At 36.6% G+C, this 27,249-nt stretch overlaps 5 protein-coding genes and 1 long non-coding RNA gene across 11 annotated transcripts; 2 read left to right on the top strand and 4 right to left on the bottom strand.

The window, feature by feature from the left end:
• Positions 1–443: 443 nt before the first annotated feature.
• On the bottom strand, positions 444–2,517 carry ppl (pumpless). The gene is made up of 3 exons (XM_043429985.1): positions 2,123–2,517; positions 1,680–1,823; positions 444–1,190 (listed from the first exon to the last, which is right to left on the bottom strand). The coding sequence occupies exons 1-3, from the start codon at positions 2,277–2,279 to the stop codon at positions 961–963; spliced, it is 531 nt and encodes a 176-aa protein (XP_043285920.1). The 5' UTR covers positions 2,280–2,517; the 3' UTR covers positions 444–960.
• LOC122416881 (uncharacterized) lies at positions 1,091–1,862 on the top strand. Its single transcript, XR_006262184.1, has 3 exons — positions 1,091–1,229; positions 1,440–1,498; positions 1,610–1,862. It is a non-coding gene; the product is annotated as an uncharacterized lncRNA (long non-coding RNA).
• Positions 2,518–3,270: 753 nt separating the features above from the next.
• csul (protein arginine N-methyltransferase 5) lies at positions 3,271–10,458 on the bottom strand. Of its 3 annotated transcripts, none has more exons than XM_043429964.1 (11): positions 10,324–10,458; positions 6,798–6,915; positions 6,388–6,506; positions 6,082–6,302; positions 5,496–5,885; positions 5,147–5,355; positions 4,925–5,047; positions 4,649–4,824; positions 4,352–4,555; positions 4,079–4,260; positions 3,271–3,999 (listed from the first exon to the last, which is right to left on the bottom strand). In XM_043429964.1, the coding sequence occupies exons 1-11, from the start codon at positions 10,370–10,372 to the stop codon at positions 3,847–3,849; spliced, it is 1,944 nt and encodes a 647-aa protein (XP_043285899.1). In that variant the 5' UTR covers positions 10,373–10,458; the 3' UTR covers positions 3,271–3,846. The 3 variants fall into 3 exon arrangements, with proteins under 3 accessions (XP_043285899.1, XP_043285900.1, XP_043285901.1); XM_043429965.1 differs by lacking the exon at positions 10,324–10,458 and adding an exon at positions 7,053–7,193; XM_043429966.1 differs by lacking the exon at positions 10,324–10,458 and adding an exon at positions 6,987–7,139.
• A 204-nt stretch (positions 10,459–10,662) lies between these two features.
• On the top strand, positions 10,663–16,128 carry LOC122416873 (neural Wiskott-Aldrich syndrome protein-like). 2 transcript variants are annotated; one of them, XM_043429970.1, is made up of 7 exons: positions 10,663–11,098; positions 11,199–11,346; positions 11,685–11,965; positions 12,092–12,391; positions 12,547–12,853; positions 13,003–13,380; positions 13,536–16,128. In XM_043429970.1, exons 2-7 carry the CDS (start codon positions 11,251–11,253, stop codon positions 13,782–13,784), a joined length of 1,611 nt encoding a protein of 536 aa, XP_043285905.1. In that variant the 5' UTR covers positions 10,663–11,098; positions 11,199–11,250; the 3' UTR covers positions 13,785–16,128. The 2 variants fall into 2 exon arrangements, with proteins under 2 accessions (XP_043285905.1, XP_043285903.1); XM_043429968.1 differs by having other exon boundaries at positions 10,663–11,346.
• Positions 16,059–25,719, bottom strand: LOC122416874 (uncharacterized protein DDB_G0271670-like). Of its 3 annotated transcripts, XM_043429973.1 has the most exons (11): positions 22,051–22,550; positions 19,625–19,706; positions 19,098–19,257; positions 18,857–18,999; positions 18,515–18,638; positions 18,261–18,407; positions 17,912–18,147; positions 17,768–17,829; positions 17,488–17,563; positions 16,976–17,097; positions 16,059–16,877 (listed from the first exon to the last, which is right to left on the bottom strand). In XM_043429973.1, exons 2-11 carry the CDS (start codon positions 19,662–19,664, stop codon positions 16,716–16,718), a joined length of 1,272 nt encoding a protein of 423 aa, XP_043285908.1. In that variant the 5' UTR covers positions 19,665–19,706; positions 22,051–22,550; the 3' UTR covers positions 16,059–16,715. The 3 variants fall into 3 exon arrangements, with proteins under 3 accessions (XP_043285908.1, XP_043285907.1, XP_043285906.1); XM_043429972.1 differs by lacking the exon at positions 22,051–22,550 and adding an exon at positions 25,618–25,719 and having other exon boundaries at positions 17,488–17,829; XM_043429971.1 differs by having other exon boundaries at positions 17,488–17,829.
• On the bottom strand, positions 25,656–27,146 carry RpL32 (Ribosomal protein L32). The gene is made up of 3 exons (XM_043429986.1): positions 27,047–27,146; positions 26,680–26,792; positions 25,656–26,012 (listed from the first exon to the last, which is right to left on the bottom strand). The coding sequence occupies exons 2-3, from the start codon at positions 26,770–26,772 to the stop codon at positions 25,701–25,703; spliced, it is 405 nt and encodes a 134-aa protein (XP_043285921.1). The 5' UTR covers positions 26,773–26,792; positions 27,047–27,146; the 3' UTR covers positions 25,656–25,700.
• Between the last annotated feature and the right edge of the window lie 103 nt (positions 27,147–27,249).

Below are 27,249 nucleotides of genomic sequence, written 5' to 3' on the forward strand. Positions count from 1 at the left end.
ACACTATCGCTCATGAGTTTCCAAGCATGTTCATCGAACGTCAAGTTTTTCATCTAAATTTCTGCGTGACGATACAGAAATTTATCGAGTAATGGTAACACGTTGACGGAAATGTTTTTCGCACTTGAAAAATGATCTCGAGCGTTATTGAAGTGTTTGAAATTCTTTGAAATCGATGCCTTGAACAAGCAAACAATCAGAAAGTGAATTTACACAAATTGCTCATATAACTGATTTTTTCATTGAAATTTCGGTCGGATGGAAAGATTTAAAAAAAAAAACAATCGCAAGACTTGGATACTTTTGAACGATGGTGTATGAATTTTCAGGCAAAAGAGCAGGAAAGTGGAGTTTCGACGAGTAGTTGACACTGCCGTCAAGAGCTGGGCAAAATTGTATATTATGTAGAAAAGCAACGAGAGAAGAAATACGAAGATTCTGAATTGATTGTAAATATAAATTTATTAATTAACATAAATGGAGCGTGTTATCGCGCGGCCTTGCTTTCGTCAATGATTAACAACGTCTTTCCAAACTACATACATATTTATATTTATATACACACACACAAACACACACATACACACGTTTTTTGCTAATCGCAGTGATGTTATTCCGCCCAGTGTATCAAAAGAAAAATAAGCTCGGAGATGCGCTTTTCGTAACTAACTACGTACAAACTACCAATGCGGATGTTACATATTTTAGACGCAAAAAAAAACACGAGAGAAAATTTCCCATTGCGCAAACTTTGTGTTGCGAAAATGTTGCTCGTAAGTTACGTCGATACCGAATTTCGAAACTCGATTAATCGTGCAAGAATTCAGTCCGTCAAATTATGTATTTAAAAATTCCCATAATTCTTTGGCTGAAAAAACTGAACAAGAGCTCTCTCGTTTTTATCTCGAGATTTATGTTTTTTGGTCTTTTTGTTTAAGGAGTTTAATTTAATTATTTTGACTAGTGTGGATCTGACTTGAGGTACTCCTTGTAGGATTTTTCGTCCATGAGACTCTTTATCTCTTCGGGATTCTTCAGTTCCAGCTTGAACAGCCAGCCCTCCTCGTAACACGAGCTGTTCACCAAACCAGGCTTTTTCGATAACGCCTCGTTCGATTCGACCACTTTACCACTCACAGGACTCGCGATCTCCGATGCTGCCTTCACGGACTCAAGGGCCCCGCACTCGTCTGGAATATGGAACAAATTTCAATTTCGTCGATACCAAGGTAGCTCACATTTTTATTTCAAAAGTCATGAAACATTGTAAAGACTTTTTCCTTATTGATTTTCCTAGTTTTACTTCATTGTTGAGTAAAGCCTTCGGCCCACTTTGAAGCTCGAATAAACTACTATGTACTACAATTTAGAGTGCATGGATTCTAGATCTTAAAGTTTTAGATTGTGCTTCTTCATACGATTTCTTGACGACTTTTCAGAATTTCGTCGATCTGCTCGAAGCCTTTCTGGAGTTAATATTTTAATACGTGAATTTTAGGTAAGAAATTCTCGTTTTTTTTCTTGCAAAATATACAGCATTTTGGGAAAATTATAATTTCAACGTAGTTTCTAATTTTTTGTGGTAAGATAATTTTTCGCGTTATTTCAGTACGTGGACGAAATTTGAGACAGTTTTGCATTCGAGGAAATAAGTGTTGTAAGAGATTTGTAAAATTTACCATCTTTTTCAATCGAAGCTCCAACTTCGGGCAATTGAGCAAAAACAACGTCGCCGAGCGCATCCTGAGCATAATCCGAGATTCCTACCGTACCAACTTTGTCCTTGACCTCGATCCACTCGTGACTGCTGGTGTACCATCGTTCTATAAATTAAAAATACAATGAGTTTGTTAAACGAAAAACTTTTCACTGAAAACAAATATTAATTTTGTATTTCCGTGCTTCTTGTTTTGATAAGCGGTTCGATGTTTCAGTAAAATTATAGGTTAAAAATTAATCGCATGAATTTCTGATCTTGTGATGGATTTCAAAGTTATTCAAATTCCTATAAAATTCGTTTTTCAAAACAAGGAATTTCAAGCAGTTGGACAAATTTAATCTCAACGTTCAGATAAGAATTTGTATAAAATTTTCAGAATTCACTGTAATTGTTTAAACGTACCGGCTACTCTTGTTACTGGTGTCGTTCCGATCGAGCGGAAATGAAAGACCGAAGATTTAGCAGTTCCGGTTCCGCCGATGTTGAGAATTTTCGAGTTTCCCGTGTTGGCGATCGTCCGGATGCTCGTTCTCAGCACTTGCGTCACTATCTGTGCCATTTTTCTACAGCCGCATAAATTCACCGGGAACGACTGAAACGAGTACAAAAATCCTCCGATCCCACCAAGCCACTAATGAATATTTGTCTCACGCCGACCGTCGTGGGTCTCTCGTTATTTTAGTAACCAAGAAATACTATCGCGCGTGGTTGCGCACACATGCACCGCGCTAGCACGCCTTCACCTAACCAAATGGTGGATCGCTTATACGAGGCTCGTGAACGCGTCGGCTTGAGATCCGCGGAGAACGCTCGCGAGAGAGCGCCGTTTCGTCATCGTCGAGACCCCTCTTTATCGGCTGAATAATCGATAAGCTTGAAAAAAAAAGCAAACGATATGAAAATAACTTATATCCCAGTTCGCTGTGTCCTCGCGTTTTCACGCTGATGAATTGGATTTCGTAAACTTTTGTTCTTCCTTTATTGCTATTGAACAATCCTAAACATTCCTGTCAACTATTTAACCGGTCCGCTGCAAATAATGTTCCTGAAATTTTTAACTACTAGGACTTGATGCTATACCATTTTTCTCGATTGAGCTCAAGTCCCAAGTTGAATAGCCAATAAATTTTCGGAACGATTTGCAAAAAATAAGAGCCGAAAATGGCATAAATGATTCATCAACGATGTGTGCTGAAACAAAAATTAAAATAATTTTGTACGACAGCTGAAGTCTCCGTGAGTTTAAAATTTCGTAAACGAGATACAGAGTGAACGGGTCAAGGGCCATTAAAACGATCACGTGAGGTTACAAAAGTTATCGTGATTTATCGTTTCGAATATGATAAGGGGTTATTCTTCGCAATCGTTATTTTAAAAATTCCATTGATCCCGTCGCTGTTTTAGAGTTCCTGGGATGAGGGAATTGCAAAAGGAGAGATAAAATTTGATAAGACTATGGGAATATTAATCTTAATTCGATAATTAGTTCCATTTCCGTTCTCCTTGACACTTCGACTGTTATCCTCAAAGAAACACAAAAACCCGTCATGTGCTAATCAAATTATTTTATTATTTATGAACCCCCTGAAAGTATCACAAAACTAGTTTCTTTATTATTCTATATGTCATTTAATCATTATTCATATATGCAATTACGTCTATAAACATTACGTTTAAACACGAGTTCCAATTTTTGTCAACATTGGATCAATAACAATTGAGTTATTTTCACTTAATTGATAATTAAGAAAATCTGACTATTTACGAGCTTGATGTAACATCAAAAAAGGAATGATTTTATGTTATCAAAATTAAATCGTAGGTCTCGATAATTATAAATTGATCCTGCATTCCATTGAAGCTCGTCAAGGTTTCAGTACTTTGTTTGGGATAACGGCCCTCTGTCAAAATAGAAATTTGTGGGAGAAACATCCCTTTCTTAGCCATGATTGGCCCAGAAAATAATCGTCTATGAATGAAAAATAAATGGTTTGATTTCTCAGAAAATCAGCAAAAAAATATCTTTTTCAATTCGCATGTTCTTAAGCTGTAGCCGGCAACGCCTTTGTTAATACTGGAGACAAGTTCACAACTGTAATTGAGAAAAAGAAGTAATAATAATAAAATCAAAGACCAATCGTGTATGATCTTCCGTTGAGATTGTGAATGACTCCTGGCACAGGTTGACTGACGCACCACTCGTACCAAACTTTCTTTGGGTTGCATCGCCTCCAAAAGTGCAAAACCAATTCGTCGCCAGCTTTCAGATGCATCGGTCTCTAAAATTGGAATTAAAAGTTTTTTTTTCGAAATGGCGTTAAATCGGATAATTTTTTGTTATTTTTCAACGGGCCAAACCTGAATCGGAAACAATATCGGGAACCAGCTGAACATTCCGGGGCTGTGAGTATTCGGGACAATACTCAGTTGAATATTATCGAATAGTACAGCATCAAAGTATCCCGCGAATCCGGTCAACACGCAATTTTGTTTCACACTGAATTTCCTCATTTCGTATCTACTGTTGTCGATTATCTCGTCTGAAATTTTCATCACTTGTAGCAATAATGTAAAAATGATAATCCAATGGAGATTAATAAATATGATGATCAATAAAAACAAGAAATGTACCTTTATTCGGATGATCGAAAGAAAATAATTTTTGTGGATTCGCAATAACGTATTTGTTTTGGAGATGGACGATGTAAGGCGTCTCGAAATGAGCAATGGCGCTCTTGTCTTTGTCCCTGAATTGCCTCACTTCGTTGTACAACTTGGACGATTGTATGGGGCAAATATAGGACGAGTACGAGCTCGGTATGCTCACTCCGTCGTCTGTAAATATTTTGAAAACGATTTAACTCTTCATTTGTCATTCCTCTGGCAAATTGTCCAAGTCAATAGATTGTTTAGTATTGCAGGCTTTACCTTTGAGGAAACGTTGAACGCCATCCAAACATTCCGGGGATAACTCGTTGTCACCAAAAGATCCTAGAAGCTCGGACACCAGAATGTCTGCTTTTTCTGGAGCTTGCCATTCTCTCATATCACTGGAAACTACCGTCACGTCGTTCCCCCACATTTCGTCTTTCAGAGCCTGCAAACTATAATAGATGGCTGAATTTGATAATTGTTAAATAGAAAGTTCGATAGAAATAAAAAAAACGTACAAGAGAAATAATTATTATAAAAATATGAACTCACGTGATTACGGCGTTGGGATTTTTCTCTACAGCGTAAACTTTGATTAATTTTTTTGCCAATGTTGCAGCATTCAAAGAAGCTTGAACGAGAGGTCCGCGTCCTGCTCCAACGACCATCACAATTCTGTGATAGAAATAAACGTAGTTTTACCAGATTTACAAGGTTTAAAAACATTAATAAAATCACAAACAATTCGTTGTTGGAATTAAATTATATACTAACAACGTTCGACTCTGGGAATCTTCTCTCCTTCCAATATGAGATAATGCTTTCCGGATTGCATTCTGATACTCCGTGTATTTGTAAGGATCCTTCTCGAAAATTTCGTATGTTTGAGATTGGAGATTGTCCATCAAAGGTTGCAAGGGAAACTGCAGATAGTCTTCGTATCCTTTGGCGAACGTTTCGATCGGTCCATTGGCATTGCAACTCTGCGTTTATAAATATAAAATAATTAGAGACCACAAACAGTGATTCAATATTTTTATGCAACAAATTTCAAATTTTGAAAATCAAAACAAAAGATTGAACTCAAAGAATTCTGAGCTGTTATCAAAAATAAAATAATTACCTGCCACAAGTGATTGAGATAGTGATGATAATGTCCCATGTTTTTGTATCGATTGGCTCCAGTGAGAATGAACTGTATTTCAAAAGCAGAAAACTTTCGCACTAAATGTTGATGCGCCTTGCTCAACACTGGATATCCTTTTTTGTTTGTAATAAATAGTGTAGTGGGCAGAACTAAACACTGCACAGGTTCGCTCAGCCATCGGTCGATTTCCTCCATTTCAGGAAGATCCTCGCTCACTATCAGGGTCAATCCCAATTTTTTATCAAAGTCGCACAGTGATCTAAACGAATTCCACCACTCCCAAGTACTCTCGACTTCCGCGTTTTCTACTCCTCTGTAAGATAAAGCTCGTTTCGCTGGATTCTCCATGGGAACCTGAACCCAAACCTAATGCAAATCCAAAGTTACAGAAAAAAACTGAAACTCTAACAAATTTCGTATCTTATCAATTTGGCAAAAGTTTGATGAAATATTATATCTGCATAAAAAAACTGTTGAACTCAGAATATTACAAAAACAAAATTAAATTTGGCTGCGTTTCACCAACTTCCTAAATATTAGAAAGCAGTTCAAATTAACATACTTGAAATAAACTGTTGCTCAATTTGTCATTAATAATCCTTGCTAGATTAGCATTTTCACTTATGTTTCCAGTGAGCTTGAATGTTACAGCTGGAATTCCAAGATGAGAAGCAAGAGCTAATTCCTGATTCAAAGTATGTTCGCTGTTTTTTTTTTCGTTCAGACATGGAGAATCCACATCTATGAAAGGAGATAATTTCCCGACTACCAAGTTGTTCCAATCTATAGAAAAAAAAAAGATTTATCTGATTGTCTTAGCCCAGAAATCATGATTCTAATAATTTATAGTCATTTTCAATTGATGTACCGCCACTATTGAGAATCATGTCTGGTCTTGTAAATGGACCAGGTCGGTTCTTTGCATCTCCGGATAGAAATTCTTGTTTAAAAAGAGGATGCACCAAGGGGACGCATATGAAATCGAACCTTGAAAACACGGGCAAAAAACATTATAAAAAAAGGAACTCACATCAGTTTGTATATTTTTTGTTCTAAAATTCCAAAATTAAATTATTTTTTATAACACCAAAGATATTCATTCTTAAAAAGCCCACAACCTTCTGCTCGATTCGGACGACTTTTATAAAAAATCATAAAACTCGTCAATCGATTCAAGTGATGCAAATGTAAAATTACAAAGCAGAAAATGAAAAAAATAATCTGATTTCATAAAACGTTGTTTCTTTTTAGATTTTAAATTCGAAAATCTGAACTTACTTCATGGATTTTGCTTCTATTATACAATTGTTGAGATCTGGAGCGGAACAAAAGTCCAGACCACAGGACACGGGTCTCCTTGAATTCTCCATGAATTTGGACTGTTGTGTACGTCTTTCTGGAATATGAAATAAATATAAAATATGGTAACTCGCGCGGTCAATAACCGGCGAAATTGAAAACTCTAACCAAACAAAGAGCGTCAATTCTTATAAATCGACGAAACGAATGACACAAAAATGAAAAATCTCACACCTCAAATATTTAACTGGATGATAGAGGAATAAAAAAAACCATACAACCACAATTTTCAATTCATTCGTTACGGTAAGATTTTTCGTTGTAAGTGTAACTTTATTCAACGTGCTAGCTAAACACATGGAGTCTAAACCTCACCACGAACTATACAATTGTACCGCGACAGCGAACAGCGAAAACTTGGTCGAATTCGCCAGTGCCGTCGGTGGTGCTGCTCTCAACTAGGGCTTTTTTCTACTAAAACAAACACATAGTTATTTGACCTTGAAACTTAACCAATTTGATCTCTCATGTGTTCATTTGGCGCCCAAACCCGAAACAAAGCTTCCTCCTTGAACGCAATCGAATCTTCTACTGTCACCCATTCTCACGTTTTCGGTAAGTTTGTTTTCGCACTGTAATTTATTTATATACAGTATACTTTTTACTCTATCTGAGATGTATAAGAAAGTAAACAGTTAAAGAACAATCGAATAACACTTTACTATTTTATTTTTTTCATCAAATACGTTTTTGTTTTCGATTACATGTCACGCTATTTTTTTCGCTTTGTTACGAATTTCTTTATTATTGTGAAAAATAATGTCGCATATATACACACGTTTTTTAATACTAGGAATTGTTTTTATTTATTTAAGTTTCCTATTTTACTTTTGGATAATCAAGCTATTATATTTGTTTTTTAGAACCCATCTCATTTATCAAAGCTGGAAATATACTTGCCAAAAGGACAGATGAAACATGTGATACCAGCCAGAAAATTGGGACGACTATAATTGATCCATTACCATGACTCTTAAAAGTTTATGCGACCAGTTCAGATATCGTCTACTTAATATGAAAATTACTCAACATCGTTGTTCACAACAGTTAGAAATAATAGATTCGCAGGAGATATCAAAATGCTTTAAAGTGATAGCTGATGGCTTAAGCCAGTTTCACATAGAAGCAGAGTTACTGATCAAATATTACAGTATGGTTCTTTGGAATAGAGAAGAAATCAATGAATTACCAGTAAAACTGGAAAAACCACCATTACTGGTTTCGGATGAGAAATTCAAGTGGTTGACGAAAAAAATAACAATTGAGTTAGGAGATACAATAATGGAATATGAAACTTCGATGAACAAATTGTACGATAAATTGACAGATATCATCCGCATTATGGAATCTGAAGAATGGGACAGTGATTAATATAATTTTACTGTTTTTGTTTTAATTACTATAAAAAAGTAAAAAATTTAGTTTTCTGGAGTCCGAACGTTTCCCCTTTAAAGATTGAAAGAACATCAATTCTAGTCTTGCTCCTTTCAATATGCACTGTATTGTTTATCATAATCATACTGTATAACCCATATTATCAGAAATTTCAATAAAGGAGATTATTTTTGTGTACAGAGTATTCAAATTCAAACATGAAATACAGTAAAGTTGCCATTACTAAACGGAGATACGGGAGTGAATATATTGATATATTCTTCTATTTGTTTGTAGGAAAAAATTTAATTTGAAAATATAATAATAAAGTTACTGTAAAAAAAAAACAGAAAAAAATAATTCAAATATTCACATTCAATTTCATATGTGCGGTGGAATCTTATACTTCAATATAACATTCAAAAAGTTTGATGAATGCGCCAGAGATGTCGCCCTGTTGAATTTCTTCATTGTTCAAAATAACTCAACGGACACTGTACTTCCGGCTTCTTTGTGAATTTTCATTACGAGTGTTGCGTTCGGCGCCAATAGAACGAAAATTTCTTCCTCATATGCGAATAAAATCTCAACCCCATCGTCAGTTTTTAATCTGGACTAGCAACAACCTGATACGTAAGTTTCTTCATTCTCGAATATCCTTGGTTGGTTTGGTTCTTTTCTAAATAATCTCTGCTTTAACAGTAATTCGTTGAAGAACAAAGGCTAGTAACCGTTTTTCGAAATGAAGTGTAAATGAAGAATACAAAGTTCGACAAAGTTAACTAACAATGAATAATTATGAATTTTTAGGGCATCTTAGAAACACAAATCCGTTGTCATGTAATTGCACCCCCTTTTCAATTTTTTCCCTACTAGTACGGGATCATATTTTTCTTTGTTTCCTGATATTTCATTTAGTAGTGTGAGGAATTTTTTCTATCTTTATAATTTACGTGTGATTTAGAACACCAAACATAAAGAGCATTCGATATTTTTGGGTTCGTTTTATCTTCAACGAGGTTTTATTTTTTTTCTCAACAGATTTTTCACCCAAGTTGAAAATACAATCTCAACCAAAAAATGAAACGTCCGGCTCTGCAGTCATCAATGACTGATTTATTTTGTTCGGAATTTATAAAATTTCACAATTACTGCACAATTAAACTGTCCACCATCGATTTATGCCGGACGGTAAATTTATATGAAGCTGAAGAAGTGGGGATGCTACGAATATATGAATACTCAGTTGCAAGTATAGTACGAGATACTGCCAAAGCAAAATCCTGTGTGCACTCTCTGATAAAACTTGTCCAGAAGATAATTGAGAATGAGAGTGAAGAAGGAACGGTATATTCCGTAGGGCAGGGACCAGAAATGCCATTTGAAATGGAATTATTTATTGCTGTGATCAAAGAAATGCAGAATTTGACCGAACTAATAGCCGAGATACATGCTGAAGCGGTGGATTCCTACAATTTCTTCAAAATTATTTGCAAAGTTATATCCGTTTTGTTATGCGAAACGGATAAATGAAGGAACTCAACAACATCGTTAACTATGTCGACACAACATTGTTCTGAATGCTAATGAAAACTGTTCTTGTACGTAACTTCTCATGTAATCATAACTCCATGCATTAAAGCGCAAAGTTGAAAATTGCCATCGTAGTGGGAATATATATTTTAGTGAATATCCCAACCTATGAAGAGAGTTTTCAGATGGAAATTCAATTTCATATTTGATATTAAAACAGCAGATGTCTCCCAAACACATCAAATATTTTAACACAACATATTTTTTGGTCATTTAACTAGTTGAAAAATTGATGATCGGTTAGAACAAAATTATTAACTATTTTGGAAGTAACCAAAGAGATATTTCGTTCAAAATGTTCCGAATTTCGAACTAGAAGTTGAATCAGTTGAACGAAGTTTGAAAATGAACCTCAGAACATACTTAAAAATTCTCAACGTCTTTATATCATGAATAAATAGTGAAAAAAAACGATTCCATATCCTTAATAAAAAAATGATCGAAATAATATTTCGAAAAAACATGATTTTAAACTTACCGTAAAACAATTTCAAGAATTCATCAGTGATGAAACTATTCACTTTCATCCATTGAAATATAAATATACAGTTTCATTATATTTCGTAATCAACTCGGCTGGTAACTGTGTTCGTAATGAAATTAACGATGAAATATGAGAGAATAGATGAGAAAAAAATGCTACCAAAAATTTTTCCAAAATTTTCATTTTAGAATTTTTTTTTGACCAATATCGTATAGGAAACAAAAACTTGAGCGAAAGTGTTTGGAAATTTAACAATCATATTGTCGATTACACGATACGACCGTTAGATGTCAGATTCTTACAAAGCAAAAAAATAAGATTTTCCTAAAATTAACTGAGAATCCGACGATCAGTCCGAGATATCTGGTCGATAATCTAAAGATAAGCAGTAATGGATCACTTTATTACACTAGTCGAGAATGTTCAAAAACATTAAACACCCATTATAATCATTAAGAAAAAACGTGTATAATAGTGCATCCGCCTAAACGTCTTATTATTTTTCTTTTTGATGAAGTGAGGTTATGTGCTACAAGTATGACGGCACACAAGGTCCACTGAACCGGATGCACGGAAATGTCATCAACCGTCATTCGAGTTTCCTCACTCGTACAATTCTTCGTGGGTGGTGTTTGCTGTTATTGTCGATGATTGTCACGATAAACTTTCGTCTCGTTTCTTATTCATTCCTTGCTAAAAAATGAAGACCGAAAATTCACAAAGGCTACCACGATAAATATTTTTTGCTTTCCTGAAAAAAAGAGAAAAAGTGAGTGAGTGAACAGAATCTGTCAAGTAGTGCGGGGCGGGTAGGGCCTCGGGTAAGGTTTGATAAGATAATGTACAGAGAACAGTTATCGTACTACCAGATAAACCGATGAAACATAACCTTGGAGCTTCAACTATTTTCATCCCGAAAATATGAAGTCCACAGGAACTAAAGAAAATCGAGGTTCCGTCCTCCTGAATCGTGATGAAAATGACATCATTTTTAAACTTATTGGTAACCGTTGTCAGGTAAGAATTTGTCATCTTCATCTAGTGCCAAAAAAGATAGCGCAGCTGACCTCAATCCTCAGCAGAACTACTCAGTTTTTTTTTGCTTTCCCTCCTCTCACCTTTTCCAATTTGGTAAACAATCGCAAGGAATACAGATTATAGATGAAATTCTAAAATTCCATATCGTGTTTGAGTGTTTTCAATTGTTTTTTTCTAATTTTAAACACACAACAAAATATTTTGAGACTGTGGTTGGAAATTCGTGAATTAAATTTTTGAATTTACCAATTGAGATTTCTAAAAATTAACTGAACTTAAAATCAAATGAAACAGCCTTGAATTGTCATTATTTGCAGTGTCTTGCGGCAGGAGTGATACAGTTATACTTGACGCAATCACCGTCGCATAAAGAGTGGATAAAGAGAAACGCAGGTGTAATAACTCTGATAAGAGATAATCCTAGGAGAAGTTTTTTCCTTCGATTGTATTGTTTGCAAAGGAACGCCATGCTTTGGGAACATGAAGTTTACAATTCCATGGAATACAATGCTCCTATGCCATATTTCCATACTTTTGAAGGTGAAGACAGTATGGTTGCATTTAATTTTGCTGATGAAACAGAAGCAATCATTTTGAGGTACTATTTTTGATCTAGAATTCACTGTTAGATATATGATTTGAAAATTAAACAATTTGGAACCTGATTTTTCTGACCAAAGGATTTTATCATTGCCCAATTAATCGAATATTCATTTTTATGAAGGAATGCACTTTTGGCAAAGCTCAATACCAATCGTCAAAGACGTCAAGAACGAAGTTCAAGAATGGAGACAGAATCACAAAATCGTGTGGTTACTTTGCCTCGCAAGAGTCCAAGTAGCTCCTCGACTTTTGGCTTCACATCTGCCACGAATATCAATATGCTGAATGGTTCTCCTTCCGGTATTGGCGTTAATCGTAGTGTATCGAGCAGCTCAATGTACAAAACAAAGAAAAAAGATTCAAAAAAGGATGGCAAGAGGAAATTGACAACCGCTGACATTGGTCTACCTTCGGACTTCAGGTTTTTTCATTAATTCTATTTAGCTAGGATTTAAAAAATGAAGCAGTCAAAATACCAGATACAAAGCTTTTGAATTTGAAATCGTACTGCATTCGAAAAAATCACAGCAAAATAATAGCGATTCAAAAAATGAAGAAGAGTTTCCTCAATTCCAGACACCTCTCCGGTATGAGATGGAATCCGGATATCAAAGGGATCGACATTTCTGAGTCACAGCTGGCGGAATTCTTCAACAAAGTTGGTGTCTCGGAACAAGAACTGAGAAACAAGAAAACGAGAAAATTCATCTATAAATTCATCGAGGAACACGGAGGAATATCTGCGATTCAAAATGATATTATACCGACGACGAATTCACAGAGTTCTCATCAACCACCGCCTTTACCACCGGGACTCGATACTCCGCCGCCCATCCCGGCGAGAACGATACCGCACCTTTCGGCCAGTCCTGGATCTAATAGCGTAAGATTTCCATTGCTCCTTCATTCCCCATCCACCATTCAATTTCTCTTTATTCGTTTTTCAAATCTGCGAGTTACTTTTGATATTAAAACGGTGATAAAAGTTTTATTATTTCAACAATTGATTAATGAATTATTTGCACCGGACAGATGCAGCCAAGAAGTGCACGACCATTGCCGCCTTTACGAACGACCGTTCCACCGGCTCCGCCGAGTGCACCTCCCGTTCATAGGTCACTTCCCTCGCGACCCCCGCCGCCCTTGAATTCACCAGCGCCACAGTTGCCTCCTCCTCCCCCTCCACCTCCGCCTCCAGCGAGAGGAAGTTCGAGTACGAGTACGAGTACGAATACCAATACGAATACGAGTCCGAGTACGAATGTCCCTCCTCCGCCTCCGCCCCCGCTTCCGGACTTCAGTAATAACGACAATTTAACGAGTACCGATTCACCCTTCAACAACAACGGCGATACTAATGACATGAGACCGAAGCTTATGGAATCGATCAGAAGTGGAACAACGCTCAGGGTAAAAGAAAAAAAAAACCTTTAATTAGAAATTGTGAAAAACAATCGTAACGAACAAAATTGTAGTTGCAACTATGGATTTTGCGGTAACGCGGTTTTTCCAATATTTTCTGTGACGTTTTATTAACAAAATGATATTGTTTTTTAACGGAGCAGAAAGTTAGCCAGTCCGAAGTGAAACCAAGTCCAGTGCCGGACTCGAGAAACGATTTGCTCGATCAGATACGTCGTGGAATCGAATTGAAGCCAGTAACGACAAAAACGAAGTCGACTTCTTTGACGGAGCCTCAAGGCTTGGCGGGAGCACTTTCGAGAGCTCTTGCGGAAAGATCGCGGGCTCTCGGGAACGACAGTCAAGATTCGTCGAGCGGTACGAGTGAGGACGACGATGATTGGGATGACTGAAAACATTGAGGGCCCGGGAACCGAACTAGTGGCTGAGAAAAAGTACCGAACGGGAGAAAAGAAAAAAGAGGGGATGAAATTCGTGGCCAAATTCGTAGCTTACAAGTAAAGGATCAACTCAATAACGTTGCTTTTTATTTGATTTCATTATTTTCTACAGTCATATTCAAGACTCTTCACAATCGCTGTATTTATCCGCAGGAAATGAGCTTCGATTTTCTATGACAACATAACCGTGGGGTTTTTACCTTTGCTTGTAAGTCGGGCTATAATAACACTATAGAAAAAAAATGGAATGAGTCGCGCTCAGACTAAAACAAAGAGAATAAACAAAGCGTTGTGAAATAATGTAGTTAAAATATCCCGAGAAAAAAAAAGAATTAATAACAATGAATAAGTGAAACGAGAATAGTGCAGTTGAGCATAAGATAATGAGTCTAATAAACACTACTTTTCTATTGTAAGAAATAATGAATTTCATTATTCTTCAGTTTTTTTCTTCTCACTCGCGAGACAGATATCATTCGCATTCTCCAACTCGCCGAGGTATTTATCATCTTGATATCATCAACAACATAAACGAAGCGATTATTACAAACAAGCGCTTTTATTATTAACACGATTGAATTTAAGTTTCGAGAAAGAGACAAATATACGCCCAATCTATAGCTCAGAATAAACAACCTAAATATATTTCAAGTTATGTATTTATATTCGCATACGCATGCACACACACATTGTATATACATTTATACAGGACCTTTCGTGGTTCAATGGACACGAGTGTGAATTAGAATTCAGAACTGACGTGATGTCGAAAATTCTTGTAGCAGCGCTTTATCATCGAAAACCTCCAAGCTCCAAGTCCACTTTTAAGCCGGCTCTCAGCCTCTGGAGATAGAAAATTTTCGAATGGCGTGGATATCTAAAAGGTTGATTGGTATCAAACTTTACCAGTCGAAATTTCGTTCTGAGCTCGAGTCCACACTACTGACCATTCAACGCGGTACTCCCTGTATACCCATATATATATATATATATATATATATATACTTATGAAAAAAAATGAAAAAATTCAGGTGTGGTGCGTGTTTGTTCATAACTCGTGTTAATAACATAGTAACTACTGTTAAAAACTTTTACACTGATAACGTTATACACATCACTAAAAAAAACAAACAAATAAAAAATAAGCTTATACGATAAAGTGTGAAAGGGAGAGACGGAAATGAGAAAAGTTATCAAGACGATAGTATATAAAGTAAGATATATGTATAAACTTCACTAAGGAGAAATCCTAGTCAAAGATAAAAAGAAACGAAAAGAATCATTTTGTGGTTACTCGTTAAGGGTCGATGTATTTTATTGCATTTTATAATATATATATATTCATATATATATATTATATTATACGTACAGTTTTGAGTAGTTACTCCGGAGATTTTCCAGCGTCTAACAGTGACCAACGAAGTGTCAGATTAATATTCGAATTCTCATAGCACAATCGATCGCGATTGGACAGCTGATGATAATGTTAACGTTTTTTGTTTTTTATTAATTTTTTTGGCGAGCACTAATTTCGATAATCAAATAGCACGATGAAATTTTGAAGTTCAGAAAATAATTAGTGAAAACTGAGGAAAGAAAATTTCGACTCTCACTGCATTATTACGAGGATAACATTTTTTTTTTTTTTTTCAATTTTTCTACTTTTGTATATTTATCAGCTCGTTTAGTTTTCATTTTTATTTTTTTATAAATGTTTCATTCACGGACTAATTTTCAGCAAGATTATCAGTTGAGAAATAATCTCGTTTTTTTTTCTTTCATCTCTCGTATTTATGTGCAATCAGTGCACGAGTCATCTTCCATAAACGTATTTTAAGAGAAATCGAAACTAGCGACGTTGTGAATCGTTGAGAAACTTTAGAATTCCCTCGTGGCCTCGTACTTGCTTAATTTTCCATGTTTTTCTTATTATTTTAATATCTTTCTCTCTGCAAGTGTACAAGTCACAGCTGATAGCCAATATACGAGAAAAAACAAAGTGTAACACTTAAAAATCCTAGAAAAAACATGAGTCGAACTTAGTTCGATGTAAATCGTCCTGGTAGAGGAGACATGAGAATTACTTTTTTATAACTGTGAATGAAAAGAAATGGAAGAAAAAGAAAAGGGTGAAGGTAAAATAAGATCCAAACGGAAAGCTCTCGTAGTTTTGCACACGATTCCTAGCAGGACAACACAGTTAGGATAATTAACGAACATTTATAGTTTAAAGTTTGTGATTAATATTGTTATTTGTTATATAATAGCTTAATAAACAAAATTCCATTTACCAAGATTCGAAGAGAGCTCGGCCTTCGTCAACAGCGACGCATTTAATGCACCATAAAAACCTCTATCACGATATATTTCAACTTACATGACGTATGGCAATCTAAAAATTTTCGTAGCCAAGCGAATCTACCAACAACCCAGAGAAAACTTAACTATTTTCACAATATCTTTTAAGGATGTTTAGAATATTATCAAATCCATGACCATTGTCCATTAAAATTCAATGAAATGTTGAATTTTTTCGGCATATTCCTTCCGAATTGAAAATTCTGTTTGTCTTTCTTGAATTGCTATTTTGCTGAGCGAATATTTTGCTGGAGGATTTCAATTCTCACATAGGAAAATTATGTTTAAAAAGACGCGTTAAAATGTGAGTTAAGAAAATGTTCGATCAAGGTCTGGGAAATGATTGACAAACGTTTTTTTACGTCTCTCCGAAACATCCTTAAAAAAACAGTACGATTAAAAGATTGACGATTTTTCAAATAACATTGCTCGAAATGAACTCTTGACCCATCTATAAACATCGATGCCACTTAAAACGAGGATCCGTGATTTTGCAGTAGTTGGAAAACAACGAAACGTTTAGATTTAACATAAATAAACGAGGATGGATAAAACCCCGAGATAGAGCAACTCCGATCTCAAGCTAGCTTGACCGTTTTTCGATAATCCTTGCTGATTAGGCTCGTCTATGTGATTACCACCGAAACTTCCGGCCGCAGGATACCATGACTCGTCGGTTACCGGAGCCTACGAATAAATTTGTTCCACCGGTGAATTAAAAAAAATAACAATACGAAAGACCGAGCTTCGAGATTAAGAATCTCGCTGATGGATTTATTCTCTACCTGATTCGATGTAAGCCAAGTGCTCGTTGCCCATGCCGGGATTTCCGTGGACGGTTTCGTCGCCGGTGATGTCCAGGACATGCCTCTGCCGTAGTTCGATGGACGCTGCGTCACGACGACCGCTGCATGGTAATCAATCATTTAACTTTAATAAAATCTATCAAATTTTATTGCTTTTACTCACATTTCAAAGACTCGATTAAAAATTCCTTCATTACTTTTGTTTTTTATTGTCATTCAATATTTGTTCATAAATTGTCTCATTGAAATTAAGAAAATTTTGCAAACACTCAAGTAAAGATTAAAAAATTCCACAAATTTTGGTCCTTGAAATTCCAATTCAATGTTCGCTTCAAAAAGGCATCGATTCGTCAAGGAATTGAAACTGTGATTGAGAGAACTATTCAACATTTTTTCAATCGAATCTATCACAGCATTTTTCTTCAGGCATTTTTTATGGCGTCAACGGAATTTTGGAAGCTCTGCGAGATAACACGAAGAAAGATTGTTACCCGGTTCCTCATTGGATTCCATCGGAACACGATTCGTTTCGTGCAAAATGACTTTGTCCTCCGATTCTGTGGGCGCCTTTGGAGAAACAGAGGAAGAAGTTGAGGACGGAGTGCCAGAAGCTGAAGCAGAATGTGGTGAAAGATCGGATTGTGAAGAAGAAGAAGAAGAAAGAGGAGGAGAAGGAGCAGATTGTGAAGAAGATGAAGAATGAGAAGCAGGAGGAGAAGGAGAAGAGAAAGTCTGCGGCGGTGGCTGAGTTGGGATTTTGGCATTATTTACATCCGTTGAAACTCGGGTCGGAGACGCCCTGCTGTCAGGAATGTCGCTTTCAGTGTGTTGAGCTGAAGCAAAATTACACAGATCAAGAGTTTAGAGTCTGAATTGAAAAAATTGTGATTTCTTTTACATAAAAAATGAATTTACTGGGATAAGAATTGAGAGCTCTTCCGGTGCTCTTGTATTGAGAAGGGTGAGCTGTATTTGCGCTCGTTCCATGGAAATTACTCGCTTGAATCGCGTTGTTGTCGGGCGATAAGGTTCTCAAATAAGTGCGTCCTTTGTTGTTGTCCTGGAGATTGAGACGAGTTTCCTCGAGCGGACTCACGGTCAAAGAGGATCCGGGATCGGTCACAGCGTGAGGGCAATCTGCGTTATTTGGTCTGTTCATGAAAGAAACGACGAAATTACAAGGGTCATGAAAACTGATGGAATTTTCACTGGCAGCTTTCGAAATCGATTTCAACGATTGTTCGCTCATTCAATATTTACTCACATGTAATTTTGACACTGATCCTGCAAAAAGCTCAAAGCTTTGTCCAACACTTGACGCGAAAACCTTGAAGCAGCGCCTCCCGATTGATTCGCATCGCACTTTTTCTTCGTTTCGTAAATGACGCAGGATCGGAAATGATAGTGAGAGCTGACAGGAGAATTTTTAAATCAATTTATCGAAAATAAAGTCACGAAGAATCGTCGTTCATAATTAACTATAAAAAAAGCGAAAAATAGTTCAAATTTGTAATTTACCAGCAGAGACTCGTCCTGGCCATTTCACCCTTGGAAACTTCGTCCACGAGAGCAGCATACTGATTGCCACAGTGCTCGGATTCGATGACTGTAGCTTTGAGGCAGCTGGCGTACTGTAAATATTCTGTGGGCCCACAAAATAGCTTGCGGATCAATGAATTCTTCAAGTTTTATAAAAATCTTATGAATTTTTCATTCTCGACTATTTTCATGAATAATTCACGAGCTTTCGGCCAATAAAAAGCGGCTCGTTGATTCGGCTCTTCCTCTGACAAATCAATAAGCGACTTTTCATCGTTCTTTTCCTTCTAATTGCAGAACTAATAACGAAATGGGCGTTACCAGCTTGGTAAGTGGAAACCGAGCACATTTGATGAACCGAGGCAATTGGAACTTCAACGGCTGCATTGAACTGCTCCTGCCTTCGTTTGGAGAAGCAATTATCGATGTACTGTTTTGTACAATCGACGAAATTCGACCAAGTTCTGAATAATAAAATAATCATTCATTATTGATTCAGCACTGAAATGACACTTTGTCTATTTGTCGAATAAAGTATTTAATTTAATGTCTTTGACTTAACCGGCAAACCATGTCAATGTCCCTCATATTATCCGGGAATATAAGATGAGGGTCTTTCAAGAGAGGGTCAGCCAAGGCTATACATTTCTGATGATCGTCTCGCGAGCAACGTGACACTCGAGCTATACTCGCTTGTCCTGAGATCTCCCCGATCGCGACACCTGTTTACATTTCCATGCTTATTATTTCTTTCAGGATATTCCGAGTTCACATTTATTCTCGTTTTATTTCAGGCCATTTTTGACGTTTACTCGACACTACGAGTTCACTGACATCGACTTTTCATTTTTACTCTCAATTTCGTTAATTTTTTGAACTTTGGCAATAAAAAATTTGACTCGATCATTTTGAATGACTATTTTTCTGAAAAAATTTCAGCTCCAGTCACAAAAATAAAACGAAAAGTTCATCAGAGCCGTTGATTTGTCTCGTTTCGAGAGGAAGGAACTTCGATTTGGAAAATTCGCTTCTCGACGTGCGTCGCCTTCCATGTTGAAACTTCACTCTCGCAATTTCCCGAGGACTCACCGAGCAGAAATATTCCCGTAGCCAAAATTAGTGCCGTCATTTTAATCGGGAACTATCCAGAGATGAGGAATCCTGTGGTCGGCTGAAAAAAAAAATGTTTTGCATTGAGCACCGGGTTGATAAATAGCGATCCGGTTAGAGTGGCACGTTGCTGCTCTGCATAGAAAGAGGGCGACGAAGGCGGGCAGCGCAGGGGGAGGGGGAGGCTCTTTCGTTCGTTCCGGACATTTCCGGACCTGCACAGGAAAGCACAACAAAGACCACACCTGAGTGCGCACTCAGGGGGCCACTGAACCGTAATACGTTGCGTGAAAACTGCCAACGTATCGTACACTCATTATTTCACTTACACCACGCCAAACTTACGACTATTATTTTGACGTACAGAGCCATTCAGGAATTAAACAATGTCCAATATTCCGGGAACTTTCATTGCGAATCAAGGACCTTTTATTGTTACTTTAATATTTTTATTCCATCCGCTTTCTCGATTCTTCCATGAGAATTAAGCAAACAAACTCCGGCCTTCGAGAGATTGATTTGTGATTTTTTGAAAAAGAAATGATAGAAATTTTGGAAATTTGAAAAAATCGGACGAATTCTATCAAATTGTGATCAAAACTTCGAATTTTTTATGCTTCCCCGGGAAACTGCTTCGAGCCATTGTTGGATAACTATTTAAAACTAAGTAAATTATCAGAGCGCGAACGCATGTTTCTCTTTAATCACGTTTCGGCTCTGATAAACTTTTAATTAGAACAGGTCAGTTAATTAGAGTGATATTTTCAATGGATTTCGCATCGAGTCGTGCGAAATTTGAGTCCTTCGTTTCCAGGGCTTTGCCATTCGGACATTGTTGCGGAAAATGTTGCGAAGAATTTTCAAAAATTTATTTCCTCCATCAAAACGATAAATTTCGCGTTAAAATTGAGCTTTTAGGTTGACAGAGAGGCGTCAATTTCGCGACAAAAACGTGGCGTGTATTATTGTTGAAAGATGCACGATTCGACGACGAGGCCATCAAAGTCGTGTATACTTGAAAAATAATATTATCGAAGTTGCACTAACAGGGGCGGTACAAAAATAATCATAAGTCATTTGTGTCGAGCGAAAGGGGTTCTGAGGAATTTGCTATATTTCTCTTGTTTCGCTTCCTGAACTCGGGAAGCCTGTTATTTTCGCACGTACGACACTTTCCCCGGTGTTTATGGAGGCGTCCTTAGCTCCGTCGTGGCTATAGACTTCATTAGTTCGTCTCTCTTCTCCGTCTCTTCGTTTCGTTATTTTACCTTCGCTCTGGATAGTGCAGCTATACAAAATTAATGTAGGACAATTCGAGAAATGTCACTCCTCATATTTTATCCGTAGTTGACGTGGTCGAATCGATACCACTCTTATTCTTTACAATAATATCTTTCGTTTCTACTTTTTGTATTTCAACACTTTACTCGACATACTCGCCTAACCTATAACATCAATTTATATTATTCAAAGAACAAAGCGCCTGACAACTCCCCGGGCAGAGGTGAACTTAGACTTTATAAACAAACACGCGCGCACACAGACGTGGAATCATGGCCGGAACAATTTTCAACGGTGTCGACTGCCGAGCGAGTTTCGTTTATTTCTTTTTATTTTCATTCGAATTTGTTACTTTTCCAGGAAAAATAGTGTTCCCTCACTTTTTCCATTGAGTTGTGTCCGCATCACTCTAAATATTCCTCGACAACAATTATATATTGCTGGAAAAAATAACTGCACTCTCCGCGAACGATTAATCAAAGAGAACGTGAAATTGTTTTTTGCCTCGTTCCGTACTTTCCTTACTCTCATACGCCTATAACCAATTTCATTTCGAATCAACGACTTTGTGTAAAGCTCGCGTTCGTAATCATACCCCTTTCTTTTTCTTCGACGCCACTCGCGGGACAGTAATTGTATGTCATTAATTAATCACACATTGTCATAAGTCTGTTTTCGATTTGAGAAAAATTTTCTTTTGTTCACGCCATACTTTGATCGATGCTCAGGCGAAAGTCATTTGTAAGTTTGTATCAAGTGTTCACTTCCAAGAATTTTGTTTTGATTTTAGAGAAACTTTGTTTCAAAATAATTTTTCTCGGTGGAATTACTTTGATTAATCGAGTTAAAATTGTGCTGTTTTGATCGAATTCCTTGAACTACTAAACATGGTTGAATTGACGGATTTTTTTTTGTCATTTTCGTATGTAAAAGTGATGCACTAAATGTTCAAAGTGAAATCGAAAATACCGAAAAAAAGTAATGACAAAATTCGTCATTTTTTAACCTGTAAAAAATGAGTACTTGAAAATCTAATAATATTTCGTAACCTGAAATCAAGAAAATGGAGAAGCTGCTGCGGTAAACCTAAAGAAAAATAGCATACAATTATCGTATAAACTCACTGAATTACTGAAGTTGAAAAAGTTCCCGAAGTTCATTCGCATGCAATTGTTAAGTCGTCAACCCGTTCATTTTAGAACGAACAATTATTTATTCATCAATTGTAACGCGTACTAACGATGGTTGACGGTAACCGGATCATTTGTTACGAAAAAAAAATATTTCGAGTTTTTTTTCTCTGCATAAAGCTTCGTAATTTTTTATTCTACGAACTCGGGATTAACAGAAGATTTGACGTGGGAGTTTTTGTTTTTACTCAAATTATCCACAATTGTTCACGTTTTTAGAAAGAAATTGGACCGACAAAGAAAAACTAGCAATTTATTTATTGTCAGGATATTTTAGTCATCGATTTCACGGATAAAATTTCATAGAACTTTTTATATACACGACTGTAAAGGACTTGGATCGATGAAGAAAGGAGAACTCGCGATTTCACTGATTGTTAAATAGAGATTAGAACGCGTTCGTAGAATCGTGGGTCCGTGCTTCTCGGGCTGCGCTGAAGTACTGGCCGGTCAAAACGGACAACTAGCCGGTACGAGGGCAGTCCCTCCATCTCTACATAGTTCAAGCTTCCCTGAACCTCTTGTATACATGTTTTCATGTTGTATATCGTTCCTCGACACGCCGGACTCTTTCTAACACCAGTTTCCATACGTTTATGCATCATATGTGGCATAAGTATAGTGTCATTAATGACGTGTCGCTCAACCAAGATCAGGGTTGTTGTAAATGTAATTCGAGCATTACAGTGCAGTTTTTCCCATAGCAGAAAAACCCTTATTTTCGTTTATCGCATTTTACTGAATTGGGGTCTCCAAACATCGGACAGAAAGTAGAATATCAACACGAAAAAAAATGCCAAAAATCGAAGTCTCAGGAATCCATCCGTAATTGTATCCTCGAATGCCCAGTTGATCAATATTGAGGTTATGTTTTATTCATAATATTGAAGAAAATTGGGCTAGCTAATTTGTCCGACAGAATAAACAAATTTTCGTTCATGAATAAATCGATAAACCTTCACGAAATTCTTCGAAAAAGATATGGTGTCTCTTTGATGTCAGTTTTTCGGGCACAATAAGAAAAATACTTTGGCTATCATACGTTTTTTTTATTACTGAAATCACGAAATGGAAGTGCAATGTTTCAACTGACGAATTCCACGCCATCCATTTCTGAAAACTTTGGCTCCAAAAAATAATCGGTTTTTTTTCAATGAAACCATGAAACCGAAAAAAGCTCAAAAATTCCGGGAATTCCAAGCAGTTTTGCTGATGAATGATTTTTTCCTTCAAACTAGGGCGGAACGGTAAGCGCTGCATAACTATATTTTCGAACATATATGTTCAAAGTGCATATACAAATAAATACACGCTCTTCGCAGCGTGATAGGTGTCACCTTGCGGGATTGATTGAGGGTTGAGGAATTGGATTGCAAAACGCATATGTACACGGTGTGCTACTACTTTTGAATTATTTATTCGCCCTAAAGCTTGCCAGGCATTGAAGTCTCTGTTGACGATCTGACGTTGAGCCCCTCGCATAAAACGCCTGCTCATCGTATATGCGTCTATAAAACCGAGAGCAAACTCATCAATCTGTGCTTCATTGTCGTTGATCACTATAATTTACTTTTAGCTGAATTTTCATTTGAACTCAATTTTTATTACTATCCATCTTCCATCTCGCAGCAACAATACGCGATTGCGTGGTAGGAAATGCTAATGATTTTGGGAAACGGATTCCGAAGCGCGATACGACCGGTGACGCGGCCTCGCTCCGCTGATTTTACTATTCAAACTGTACATTTTTTTACATTTATTTTTATCCCTTTTACTGTAAAGAACGAGACCTCGATTAGAAGGTTCAAAAAACAGTAACACGCAATCCAATAACTGTACGGATTTCCATTTATTTCATCATATTATTGTACAGAGATATTCAATAAAGTGGGTCGACAGGGGGCAACATGCGAAATGTTTCATCTCCTTCCATCTTTTATCGTTTTATAGTAGAACTGTTCAAACGCGGAGGCAGAAAATTCACGATTTTAATGACACTTCAGACAAAAATGTAATTGCATGAGTTTCAGAATTGGTTTTGCAGCGAAAAAAAAACTTTTTTCGAACCCATTTTGTTGAATAACCTCAAAAGGTTTTCGAGAACTTTCGATGAAAATGCCAAATGGACGGTATCATTTCTCTTTTACGCTATTTTATGAGAGCAGTAAATCGATAAGCAATAACGGAATAATTAGAAGGTCCTAGAGTCGTTGAGTGAACTAAAGAGCTTTAGAGAAAGCTCTTTTTTGTCAATATGCAAAACAGACACAAGCCCGCATAGCTTTGAAGCGGTGTGGGTTATTCTTTACCCCCACCCTCGTGCAGCTTGTTCCAAGAGTTACAGCGTAAGTTAAGACGGTCAAGCGAGGGTCGATAATCTCTAAGCCATGGGTCAGCTAACGCTTGACACGCAATGGGGTAGCTACCCCCTTTAAAACATGCTCGATTCTCCGCCTCCGCATATTCACCACTTTTTATCGCTCGGAGAAAAGAAGGCCAGAGGAATCGTTAATTCTCGACATTTTTTTCAGTCTGTAGTCGATTATTCTTAGAAAATTGATCGTCCCCTCGACTTTTTTCGGACTCGAGTGTCAGCTGTTTTTTTAATGCGGAAGTATTACGAAAAATAGGTCAAATGCATCAAACCTTGATGGAATTGAGGTTCGCTCAATTTTAATATTCGACAACAATTGTTGAGTCCTTACTTTTGATAATATGACGAAACACTGGTTTTCATGTCGAGAAATTGAAGCGAATTTTTATATTAATCAGAGATGTGAAATTCAAACCCTCTGGAGGTTAATTTTGTATTTTCTCAAATCTCTTTTAGAAAAAGTGCAAATTTGTACACTCTCTAATTCTCAACCTGATAATTATCCTTCGTGATACGTATTCGTGACAATTACGCACTTTTTATTTCATCACAAAAGAAAGCGTGAAACTTTTCTTGAAATTCATTATCGCCCCCTGGACTCTCGTAATTCTAATAATAATCGGCGACAGACGTCCAATTTTCTCAACAGCACGAAATCTTGTAGCGTGGGAGTATAAACCCCAAGGATAATGGCTGCGGGTGTTGTGACCCATGAATGAACTCAATTCTCGACTCCGGTGGTCGATTGTTCAAAGAAAAGAATCGTCGAAAATAGAGGACAGTGTTTACAAGTTTTTCACCTAAGGGAATTATTAAATATTGAAAAGAAAAATTTATCGAAAATTAGAAAAACAAAAAGTAAATAAACATCGAAACTAAAATCAATAAAAACGAAGAACGATAATGAAATTAAATGTACATGATAAAGACATGGAAAAGTTGAATAATTAACTGAAATAAAAGCGAATAATAATTGCGCTGGAACTTGCACCGATCGTTAAACAAAAAACTAATTGAAGCTTATCATTCGTGCCAGTTTCCAAAGAAGAGTAGTTCAAAAATTATCAAAATGTTCTTTGTCTATTTTTTGTAGAGGAAGTAGGAAGAAAAAATCGTGAAAAACTCACGTTCTTATGATAGGCACCATGAACTTGAAACGTCAAAATTGTTTTACTTTTTTTTTTATTTATATTACAAACGTTTCCAAAGATTATTCGTTTTCTTCAGAACGAAGACGAGCATTCGCGTTTGTTACACGAATAGACAGTTGTTGGGCTCGTTCGACGATAGCTTTACGCTTTTTGCTGCTCACGGCATGAGCGATCTCTGCACAGAATTTGCGGTTCTGCATCATTAGAACTTCAAGTTCTTTCACATTGTGCACCAGCACTTTTCGGAAGCCGGTGGGCAACATGTGGCGCGTCTTCTGGTTACTTCCATAACCAATGTTTGGCATCAAGAACTGACCCTTGAAACGCCTTCTGACTCTGTTGTCAATACCTTTAGGTTTTCGCCAGTTGCGCTACAATCGAACAAACATATTTATTAATTAAAGTAATAAATGCATTTTTCATCAGTGATTTTTAAACCTATACAAAAACAGAAATACAATTAGACTTCAATACATGAACGAGTCAGTCCCATTAACGAAGAATATTATTTTTGTTATGCAAAAGTTTATATTCGGTGACTGATGTAAGAAGCAGTATCAGTTTACTAAATTCCGAAAGTCTGCTGTAAAGGTATTTTTGTTCACTCAAAGCTTAGGATACAAGCAATTGCAAGGTTTGTTACAATTTGAGAAGGGATTAAAAATTCTGATTTTTTATTGTATTTGTATTTAATGTTCAACCAGTTAATGCGGGTCACCATCACCAGAGTTTACACCAAAAATTCTTGTTTTGTGCATTTCGTAAAAAATAAATGTAGTAGGAACATTAATGCAATTGTATACTTTAGAAAATAAAAAGTTGGAAATATCATGATTTGATATCAAGTTTCAATGTAAATGAATTTGACGTTTTGTGACACTTCAGAATTGTTTTATTTTCTTGCAATAGACGTCGGCATAATTGAATCATAGTTTATTTGAGAAGTACTTCAAATCAACTCGAGTTTGAAATGTGCTGGAGGATTGTTAAAATATCGAAACATTCGAAGTGAGGTTATGAGTAGTAAACATAATTTACCTTGAGTTTGTCATAACGATCACTTTGATGTCTGATGAATTTCTTCGTCCTCTTCTTGACGATCTTCGGCCTGTAAACTGGTCTAATTGCCATGATGCTTTATATTGGAGATGCTGCAAGTGAATACAAAGTTAAAAAATTAATCACAAATTGCCTGATGGTCAAATCTGTTTATAGCCACAAAATCATCGCGGCCGCGGCTTCACTTGAAGCATGATTTTTTTTTTCTAACGACTGACGACAAATGCACAATAAATATTCTTTCAAGATTATTCCTCGATTTAATATCCACAGTTTGATCGAACAGTCGAATAGATTTGAGTTAGGATTACATTGGTAATTTTGGATTATTTATTCGACAACGTACCAGTCTCCAAGCAATTTAATGTCGGAAAGGCTAGAGGAACGACAACGGGCATACACCACGTCAAATCATGCAGTTTCGAAGATGATAAACCTGCTATTCTTTTCAATATGTGAAATAAATTTTTGAACGGTAGATGGCAACCTTTCATAATTCCGGGGATAACACAGTTTGATCTCATCAGTGACAACTCGGTGGCAATGTGG

Source organism: Venturia canescens, chromosome 10, assembly GCF_019457755.1.
Source record: "Venturia canescens isolate UGA chromosome 10, ASM1945775v1, whole genome shotgun sequence".
NCBI lineage: Eukaryota > Metazoa > Arthropoda > Insecta > Hymenoptera > Ichneumonidae > Venturia > Venturia canescens.